Source organism: Apodemus sylvaticus, chromosome 13, assembly GCF_947179515.1.
Source record: "Apodemus sylvaticus chromosome 13, mApoSyl1.1, whole genome shotgun sequence".
In the NCBI taxonomy this organism is placed as follows: Eukaryota; Metazoa; Chordata; class Mammalia; order Rodentia; family Muridae; genus Apodemus; species Apodemus sylvaticus.
This window is the reverse complement of record NC_067484.1, coordinates 22,802,858-22,813,867: the sequence shown is the minus strand read 5'-3', so window position 1 is coordinate 22,813,867 and position 11,010 is coordinate 22,802,858. Positions and strand designations below refer to the sequence as shown.

The 11,010-nt window shown below is 42.6% G+C and overlaps 1 protein-coding gene across 1 annotated transcript in view; it reads left to right on the top strand.

The window, feature by feature from the left end:
- Nucleotides 1-23: 23 nt before the first annotated feature.
- Cfap53 (cilia and flagella associated protein 53) overlaps nt 24-11,010 on the top strand; it is a 109,670-nt gene continuing 98,683 nt past the window's right edge. The window contains exons 1-3 of the mRNA XM_052201446.1: nt 24-589; nt 8,962-9,191; nt 9,781-9,954. Coding sequence (XP_052057406.1) covers nt 521-589; nt 8,962-9,191; nt 9,781-9,954 — 473 coding nt within the window. The 5' untranslated portion in view covers nt 24-520. The remainder of the gene's footprint in view (nt 590-8,961; nt 9,192-9,780; nt 9,955-11,010) is intronic.

Sequence of the window (11,010 nt, the reverse complement as noted above, 5' to 3'; positions counted from 1 at the left end):
AAAAAAAAAAAAAAAAAAAAAAAAAAAAGAGAGAGAGAGAGAGAGAAAAGAAAAAGAAAAAAATTAAGAGAAACGTAAGGTTGCTATGTGATTATTGTCGCCATCAAGATTAATTTTGAGATAATAGAAAATTTAACCTCAAAAGGCCCACTAACTTTTTTCATGCTTTTAGGTCTGTTACGTGCGATACTAGCAAAAGACACTGAGTTGTGTTTTGATCCTTTCAGTTGAAAGGTTTTTAGGTCCGGTCCCTATCCCATCTGTCTTTCTGGTGAGCTCTGGAGGAAGAGAAGGAGATGGAAAGTGGTGTTCCTGTGCCAACAGTGGATGGGCGGGTTGATGACAACAGATTGCTCTGATGGGCCAGTGACTAGGGACTATTTCCACTTGGCCCGCCCACCCTCACTCTAGCAGCACGCGGGGGAGGGGTGGCGCACCATGGCAACCGGTCTCTGCGTCTGGGAAGTGGACTCCACCGGGCTTTCTAGTTTTCTGTCTCCACCATCCCAAAGAGACGAAGATGTACAGCCAGCGATTTGGCACTGTTCCAAGGGAATTCAAGGGCCCCACTCCCAAAGCGGTGATCATAGTAAGTGCAGGATGTGTGTGCGGGGAAACTTAGGACTTTTCCATCTGGTGAAGCCCGACCTGGCTGGGTTCCTTCACCAGGGACACAACTGCGATCATCTATCTACCATTACACCCACACCCTTTCCCCAGTCTCCAGCTACAATCACCACTCCCGACCTGGGTGCGTGCGTCCTTCCTTCCTTCCTTCCTTCCTTCCTTCCTTCCTTCCTTCCTTCCTTCCTTCCTTCCTTCCTTCTCTCTCTCTCTCTCTCTCTCTCTTTCTTTCTTTCTTTCTTTCCTTCTCTCTCTCTCTCTCTCTCTCTCTCTCTCTCTCTCTCTCTCTCTCTCTCTCTCTTCCTTCAACATTCCTCAGATGAAATCTGACACCTTGCTGTGAGCTGTGGGTGTGGGAGTATTTTGGAAGGGCACTGGGCCAGGAGGCAGTTTCTGGATCTGTACTGCCTATGGTTCAACAGTGTGACATTGAATTGGTTGTGTAACCTTAGGAAAATAGTCTATGGAAGGAGAACTGGGCTTTGAATGCTCTGTGTAATAGAGTGCTCTTTGTGCTGGCTAAATGAATAACTGGTGTTGAACAAAAGTGCCCCTACAGACTGGAAATAAGTTAGGTAGTTGCCTCCTACCTAACTTATTTCAGAAACAACCTTTGAAGTTGACATACTTCGAGGTTGCCACCTAGGATGGCCTGATAATGGTAGAAAGTAATTTGATGCATTTTACCAACAATCCAAACACTCCTCATCCATGCATACGGGTTCCTTTATTTCTGCAGAAACTGCAGAAAAGCCAGAAACTCTACCACGTGTAATCAGAGTTATGGCAGGAACTCTACTGGATGTATAGCCTGAAAGAATATACAGGAGTAAATCCAGGGGCCCTGGGAGTTTCCCCCTTCATTAAAAATGCCATCCACATGCTGTTTATTTCCTCCTAAATAAGCTGTTAGAGGCAGATAATAGGTGTGCTGGCAACTTGAGGAAGAAAGATTTGGGCTAACCAAGAATACAGTTGTATTGCAGTAGTACATATGCCACATTTCAGTCTGCTTACACCCTGAAAAAGGTAGTCTGGAAGCTGCTATGGCCTGTAAGGTCACAAGGTGAGTTCATGGGGGACAGAAACAACACGTTATGGTCATGTATCTTCATGCAATGCTCAGGATCCAGGCCATTTGTTGGTGACTGTTATTTATGTTCATAACCAATAAGGAACAGGAAAAAGACACACTGCTATAGCCAAAGCAGGCCTATTGAACACTGTCCTTACAACAAAAGTAGGACGCAAAAGAAGCCACACATGGTTCTCCTCAGATGTCAAAGTGTCAGATAACAGAACTTCCTTAGGAGGAAGCAGTGCATACAGCGTTGTGAGCAACCACCAGCAGGTTTCTCTTTCCCATTTGACAGATGGAAACCCTAGACATGGAGAATAGATAACTGGTTCAACACGGTGATGAATGAGTATAGGCCAGAGCCAAGCCTGGATCCAGTCCCTGCTCTCTAAAATGGGAACCTGATGTGTTGTAGTAGCAAAGTCCTTCCTTGATCTTCACAAATCCCAGCGTCTGTGTCCATTATTGTAGTTGTTTGCTACACCTGGGTTTGACCTCTGGCTATGTGTTGAAATTGCTTGGAGTCACGTATTGAAAAGATAATATTCTGAATATATTGGATAAATAAAATCTATTATCAAAATTAATTTCTTACTTTCACTTAACTAATGCAGTTACTAGAAAAACTTTTATAATGGATCTATTATATTTCTATTATATTTCTATTGAACAGTGTGAATTTTGGTCAGGGACAATCCTGTTTCTAGTTTTTTATGAGATTTACTGCTGAATAAGCTCGAACTTTCTAGCTTTTTCTGAACTCTGGCCGGCTGATCAACTCAACTGTTCTAGCTCAAACTCTTCAAGCTGACTGAGTCAGTCTGGCTTCTCTAGGTTTCTCCTGAATTGCTCTGCTTAGCTTCATACTAACTTTGGCAATATATTCTAATTTTCTGATTCCTTCTCATTCTCTGACTTGTTTTGTCTTCACCTGTGTCTAGCTTGTTTTCTCTCTGCAACCTGTCTCTGTGAAACTCTCCCAGTAAAAGAACCTCCTCTTCCTCCTCCTCCTCCTCCTCCTCCTCCTCCTCCTCCTCCTCCTCCTCTTCTCTCACTGGACTGCCTCTTTTAGGTAGCTTCCCTTTCCTCTGTCTCCTCATGAGGGTTGGGTGTATCCTATTCTGTGAAATCTTTCTCTGAGTTGTCACTTTGCCACTCAATTAGGTATCACTTCCAAGCTTAGGTGTTTCCTTCTACAAACTAACTTTACCTTCAGTGCTTAGAGTTAAAGGTGTATACTGAAGGTATGTCTTTATTCCAGCCAGAAGGATTAAAGATGTGTGTGTGCTAAGGGTTGAGCCACATCACATCTTGAAGCAGGTTTTTCCAGTAAACAACACAATCTCAGGGTTCACAGTGTGACCATATATCCTGTAACAGGGAAGCAGAGGAAGAGAGAGTTTGACGCCATCTTGAGCTCCATGACTTCGTGTCTCTGTACCGCAAGCCACACAGGGCTCTTAGGTCTGGCTACCGCTGGTGCTACTGCTCACCAATACTTGTCATTGTTCCTCTTTTTAGTCAAGGTATACCGGATCTTGATCCCTGTCCTCACAACTGGTGACAGTTGCATCTAGCTGGCCTATGTGCTTCCTGTTTTCAGCTCACACATCTACCAGAACCCTGAGTTCTTGTTGTGTCTCCTACCCAAGTAACCCTGCTCTACTTCATTGCCATAGAATCTGCACTCATAAAATACCAGGAATGTTAGACAATAGTAGTTTAATTAAATGACTCTAGACTCAAAAAGATTTTGATGTGGGTTTGTGTCTTCCCACTCTAATCTCGGGTCTGCATTCCATTTCATCCTGTTGATTGCATTTAGGTGCCTCTTCATGTACACCAAGCCCTAAAACCCTCCATCAGTTTATCTTTGGATTCTGCCCACCCCGCCTTGAGTGGTTACTACAGATAACCAATGGCTACCAGATATCCCAGTATCTGGTAATTCTGACACCAATGTTCAAAATGTAATTCATCTGAATGAATCTGCCTTGTGTCTTAAGGAATTGTTACCATGAATTAGCCCCAACTTGCCACAACTTAACCAAGGATGATGGGATAAAACCCACTGCTGAAAACAGGAAGCTCTAGACTATTGGTTTTGTGGTGGCACCAGGATGCACAGATACTGAGTCATCAAGACCACCCAGAAACACTTGTCCACTCATTCCTAGTGAGGAGGAGTAGGCTCAATGCTAGGAAGACAGAAATGATAAGGATACAGTCAATGAGATTTCATTTAGTGTGTTGACATATTTTCAAAATGTACATACATACTCTTCCAACTGTTACGCCCAGGCCCCGCAGATCACCAGAGACAACCAGGAGTTCAACTAATATACAAAAAGCAAAGAGTCTTTATTCAAGCTGGAGCTTGGACCTCTCCAATGCAGTGGGTGGGTGTGGAAGGCCCCAAGTTGGTAAAGCCTTGTCTATTTATTACAGTTTCAGCAGGGTGAGAGGCTTTCCAATTTGGCAGTTACATGATTGGTTGACATTTGACGGTTACATCTTGGTGCATTTCTATTGACTAGTAATGATTTCAATTTGGAATAACAATAGCGGCTTGCTTTTTTTTTTTTTTTTTTTTTTGGTTTTTTTCAAGACAGGGTTTCTGTGTGTAGCCCTGGCTGTCCTGGAACTCTGTAACCAGGCTGGCCTCAAACTCAGAAATCTGCCTGCCTCTGCCTCCCAAGTTCTGGGATTAAAGGCGTGTGCCACTGCCCGGCTAATAGCAGCTTGCTTAAGCAATCTATTTTGAGACATCTGGAACATTGGGTACTTTCCTCCTAAGAGCTGATTGGCTGTTCCTATTTGTAGAGCGACTGTTTGCTAAAGGAGTCGTGGCAGTTGCTAGGTATGTCTTGGTTCCTGGAACAAATTGTGGGTTTTTTTTTCTTGTCACTGAGTTCACACAAAGGACTAGCTTAGCATAAGATGGAGTCTAAATGTAAAATGGAGTTTGTATGTTAGGCTGGGTGTAGAGAGCCTTATAGAGGTGCCATGCCACCTGGCAGGAACTTGACATCGACCAATATGAAGTTCTTCTCCCAGCCTTTGAGCGGGGACTCCTGTGTTAGCCATAATCCCCTCTACCTAGGGTGGAGCGCTCAGACCAAGGTGAAGCCCATTGTTCTTCAAGGACCTGCAGTTTTCTGAGAAACACTAGCCACCTGCAGAGCAACTGAACTGATTCTACTAAGAAGCTTCCAGCCTTTCAGAAAAGGATTTTTCCCTGCCTATATATTTGGAGTTCCCCATTAAACTTAGAGACCTTAAACAGCCATGTTGTCTTGGTCTTCCTCTCTTTTTGCTGCCTTCCTATACATCCCCAGCTTCCCTTCCAGGAACCCGTTCGATGTAACTGCAGGCAGTTACAGCTTGGCCCTTAACAACTTTTATTATTTTAGTGGCCATTGTACAAATAATACATTTAAAGAAACTGAAATTGTTGAGGTCTTGGAATCACTGCACAAACCACTCAGGCACCAGTCTCAGTCAAACAGGGCTGGTTTATTGAATGCATATGCCAAGACTGGTCAATCAGGAAGGCAGCATAGACTCAGGAACTAGACTTCATCCCTGAATGTTTTTCAGGGCCAGTTATAAAGGCAAAAACCACAATGAGTTCATGTGTAGGTACAAGAAGCACTGCTTAGAGATCAACTCTGACTCAAGCTACGTTGGCCAGCTAGACCAAATAGTTCTAACTGACCTTTATTCTGATTGGCCTTAAGTGGAGCTTACGGTTGTGGAATTTCTTTCTTTTTTTTTTTTTAGATTTATTTATTTATTTTATTTTATGTATATGAATACACTGTAGCTGTCTTCAGACATACCAGATCCCATTACAGATGATTGTGAGCCACCAAGTGGTAGCTGGGAATTGAATTCAGGACCTCTGGGAGAATAGTTGGTGCTCTTAACCACTGAGCCATCTCTCCAGTCTGGTTGTGGAATTTTTTAAGATTAATAAACCTCAGAACAAACAGAACATAATGGAGTATGTGGTCAGCATGACTCTGCTCTGAATCAAGTTATTTTTCTGCATCAATAACAATATAAAACAGATGTCAAATCTTTTAAATTCAGACCCCATTTTAGAGAACCTGACCTAAGTTTGAATTCAGATAAACTAACAGGCTGGTACCTAACATTAGTTTCCAAGTTGCCCCACCCCCAACAAAACCTGAGCCTAGCTATCTAGGCTAATTCCCAACAAGACCAGCATCTCCAGGTTATTTCCCCAATATACCTGCACCCCCAGGTTACAAGCCAAACCCCTGCCTAACAACCACCAATGCAGAGGGGAGCAGAAATTAAGTTTATGATATGACTCCCAGCAGCAACTAATTATGTTAAAGGCCACAATAGCTTTCCAATTAGATGCTTGCACATGTATTCCCTGCTTGCTGCTTACTATAAAGCCTTGTCCTGATAGATATTTGTGGCTCCCCCACCACCAAAACTGTCCTGTGTGACAGCAGTGTGTGTTGGGGTTGGGGCGGCCTACCTCAAATAGAATAAAGACCCTACTGTGAGTTACATCTGATTGGCTTCTGTCTGTGTTTTTGGGTATCACTAACATCTCCCTGGCAATACAAAATGACTGGCAAGCATGGAACAAAATGGCTACAGCTATACTGAGGAGCAGTCATCAACAAGTCTGTGAAGGGCCCAACTTAACATTACAAACTCAGTTTTGCTTTCAGATTCCGTTTTGTGATTAACTTGCCCTCTGAGTGAACTCAGCTCCTGGAAAACCCCAAATTTCTTCCAAGAACCAAGTTACCCTGAGAACAATCATAATTCTTCTGGGCAAATAGCCACTCCACTCCTAGTAACAGCCAATCAGTTCTTAAGGGGGGAAAGTGCCTCATGTCATAAAGTAGATTGATTAAGCTAGTGACCAGTGTTCATATCAGTCTGAAATCATTTCTAGCCAATAGAAGTGTGCCAAGGAAATGTCAAACAATCATGTAATAGCCAAGTTGGAAAGTCCCTCACCCTGCTACAGCAACTATGATAAATAGGCAAGGCTTGTACCAGCTCAGCACCTTCCATACCTTCCACTGTTCTGGAGAGGTTGGAAGGTCCAAGATCAAGCTTGAATAAAGATTCTTTGCTTTTGCATATGAGTTGGACTCCTGGTGGTCTCTGGTGGTCTGTGGAGACCTCACGATCTAGCAGGCTGTCTTTTTGGAACACTTTGATCATAGCACTCACATCTCTGCTTGATTAAATTATTTCTAGAACCCTGCCTTGCAGGTTTGTTTGTTTATTTATAGTATTCTTTCCAGATTCCTGTGAGTGTGGTCAGTGATATACTCTTAGAGAAAATCTTCTCTCTCTCCCAGCAGCCAACGGTTGTCACCACATTTTTCTACAGCTAGTGATAGGATTGTGTGCCCACCTTCCCTCTTCAGGCTGGAACTTGGTCTGTCTTAGGGCTTGCACAGGCTGTGTGCATGCTGTTGCAATCACTCTGAGCTCATAGGTGCAGCTGTCCTGTGCCCAGATGTTTTCTTGTCATCCACTGCCTCTTTCTGTTCTCTGAACCTTGGAAATGGGGGAGGGACTCAGGGTACAGTATATGTTTCCTTTTGGGCTGAGAATTCTGTAGCCTCTTATTCTTCCCGAGATATAACTTGCCATGTTATACTCAGGGCACTCTTACTCTAACTGGCTGGCCCTCATGGCCATGTCCTCATGATCCACCTACCTCGTGGTGTCTTCCTCTTTTTTTTCTCCCTCTCCCTTCTCCTCCCCTCATGGTCTCTGCCTCAGACTCCAAGTTCAGGAACTGAAACCATGCCTACCTCGCTTTTGCCCAGATACAGGTGTTAGGTACAACAACTTTGGCCTGTTGTTGTGGGTGTCTATGTTAATCTCTGCTTACTACAAATAGAAGCTTCTGATGAGGTTTGAGTGACATATTGACCTGGTAGGAATTTGCAGAAAGGGATGCAAAAAGGTGTACAAATTCTTTCTTTAATAATTATATCTAGTTTTAGTCAAAGGATTATTTTTTTAAAAAAGATAGATGTATAACTCAAGATTTGACTTATTTTCTTTTATGATGGTACAAAATGTAAAAGTAACTTTTATTTCCCTAATGTAATTGTCATCTCAGAGACTTATTGATGAATAAAATCACCCTTTCTAGTTTTTTTTTTGTTTTGTTTTGTTTTGTTTTTTTAACTCTGGCAGACTGGTTCAACTCAGTTGTTCTGGTTCAAACTACTCTCCAAACTGACTGATTCAATATGGCTCTGCTTGGCCTCAAACTAACTCTGGCAATTTGTTCTAATCTTCTGGATCCTTATTGTCTGGCTTCAATTGGCTCTGCTGACCTACGCTGAACTGCCACTCTACTGCACTGACACCCAGCTGATTGACTCTCTCACTGAACTGCTCTTAGATAGCTTTGCTTCCTGTGCTGTTCTCATGAGAGTTGGGGGTATCTTATCTCTGACTCATTATGTCAAATCTTTCTCTGATTCAGCACTTTGACTACCCCTCCATTAGAAGTCATTTTCAAACATCCTTGCTTCCTTATAGAAAGTAATTTTATCTTAAAGGTGTGTACTAAGGATGTGTCTGTATTCTAGCTGGAGGGATTAAACATATAAAAAATGTTTGTATTCCAGCTAGACCGTATATACAGGTCTGGGTCTTTGTATATGATCTCTTGCTAGAGAAGCCAGTTTTCTTAATTAATATTCCTCTACAGAAAAAATGATAGGTGTTCATAGGTTATAGTTTAAAATGGGAATTTGGAGTTTTTCCTGGACTAGCAATATATAGAAAGGTTGCTCTCAAGGTCTTGGGTAAGACACTGAAATGAAGTTTATACCAGACTAAGGGGAGATCATGAGTAACATGAGTAACATAGCTGAATAACAGATACTCTACAGTATCACTTATGTTTGGTAGATTATGTGTACTAAACACATTTTTACTAACATTATCTCCTGTTAATGCTAGGTTAATCCCATCAAAACCCAAAGACTTTCTGTACTTGAGATTGAGTTGATGAATATCAAACTCAGAGACTCAAACAAGTTAGTTCTCATATACTTAAGTTTGATTTGGCTATAACTGCAGAGTGGATATGTATGTGCATGCATGTGTGTGTGTGTGTGTGTGTGTGTGTGTGTGTATGCATATATATGTCTACACATATAATTTTTTCTATAGATGGTCAGGCCCTTAATTTTTACTTGTTGTAAATGACAACTCTTGTTTATTTTTAGAGAGCCAAGCCTCCCAAAGCTCAGAGGGCTGAGCAACATCTAAAACGAATCCAGCGCAGCTACCACAAGTATCACACTACTTTGGCTTCCATCAAATCAAATGAACAGGATCGCCTGAGATGTGACTGGATCCAGCACAGTGACCGCAAGTCCTTTGACAGTGTCGTGCAAGCAAGAGTCAAGGATGCCATGCAAGGCTTTGTCATCAATACCGAAGAGAGGAGAAATAAGTAAGACTCACAAATCTGGTGGCCTGAGACTTGAAGCACTCACTTTGTATTCCTGTTGACTACTAAGCATCAACCTCAGGGCCTTTTCTTATGTTAGGCTAGTCCTCTAATATTTTGCTGAGCTCACAAAACCACAATGGTTAATACTGTGCATTAAAAAAAAAAACCCAAGTCAAATAAAAGTCATAGTTCAGTTTTTCATATTCTTATTTTATGGAAAACCACAGTGATTTTTTTTAAAAACACTATTTATTAAAGGGAGTATCATTGTTCATGTGGAGGTCAGAGGACTTTTGGAAGTTGTTTTTCCCCTTCTAGTACGTGGTTCCCAGGATCAAATTTAGGCCACCAGACTATTTTTCTATTCTTTCAGAGTGGGTTCTGTGGGATGAAATCTGTGCCTGAAAGGGAAGCTCTTGACTGACTTGTTTCTTCAGCTTCATAGTGAGTGTCCTTTCATTTCTTAAAACATGATTGGATACTAATTCAGCAATTCAGTAGAACAAAAACTCTGTTGGAATGATAATTTTGATTTACCAATTATCTAATTGGGTTGTTTTTTGTTTTGTTTTGTTTTTGTTTGTTTCAGGCTACGTGAACTTTTGGCCTCAGAAGAAAATGAGTATTTTTCTGAAATGCAACTGAAAGGAGAAACCATTGAAGAGAAAAAAGACAAAATGAGAGAGAGAACTAAGTTATTAAGAGAGAAGAAGGAAAAAGAGAGGCAGGAGTTTGTAGCTGAAAAGTTAGACCAGCAGTTCAGGTAATAATTTGGAAGAGGATAGAAGCAGCAGGTGAACCCGGGCTTGTTCCCTAGACTATTACAGAGAGAACAACAGAACAGCTGTGGTGAGTCCAGGAAGGGAAGCAGACACACTGTTCCCTTCAGGAATGGCAGTTATTAGAAGAGACAGCCTGAAGACCATGATGGATCCTTCAGGTGGGAGGGAGAACGTTAGACAGAAAACAGTGTGGGGTAGTACAAATGGGGCCTTAAAGGGGAGGGGAGAGGAAGGGGAGGGAGAGGAGAGAGAGGAGGAGAGGAAGGGTAGGTGGGAGTTGGGCACAGAGGAAACTCTTCAGAGAAAGCCCCCAGAACTACCTCATGAACAGAGGAAACATGAGACTTTCCTAAGTTTTGGGAGGCTGGCAGAAGCTTCACATCCGCAATTTAGTTCGACAAAGGGCACAGCAGAGCAAAGATAAACTAAGAGCGGTCAGGCACACGGACTGCCTTTGAATTCTCTGGGCCCAGGAGGCAGCTGCGGGGAGCATAGCTTGGTCTCTGCAGGCTGTGGAATCTGGCCTCTTTAAGGGTGACCACTGTCTTAAATGGACAGTCCTGCATTCTAACTGGTATATTAGAAAATGACTTAGGAATGCTGACTCACAGTAAACTATAGCCCTCGAAGGTGTGCTCAGGGACCATACTTTAAATCTTGGCAATCATATCAGAGGTCACTTAAAACACCAGGGCTCAGTTTGTCTTAAAATCCCAATGTAGTACTCTGCTTGCCTCCCAAGCATGGAAGTGCCAAACGCCAAATAAGATATTCCTTATCAATTTCAGCACTGCTGTTGGAGACAAGTTCTTTGAAACCCTGTCGCAGGAAGGGTTTATAAAATTGGTCTCTCCCCCCCCCCACCCCACCCCACCCCACCCCCAGTTGCTGCCATTTCCCCATCGGCCAAGTGTGTGGTGGCTCCCTGTTCGTTACTGTCTGGTTATCGCTGGTCCCAGGATCTTTTCTGACCACCTGGACTTCTGATCCACTTCCTGATGCAGACTATAAAGACCCATTGTTGTCAGATCCTTGGA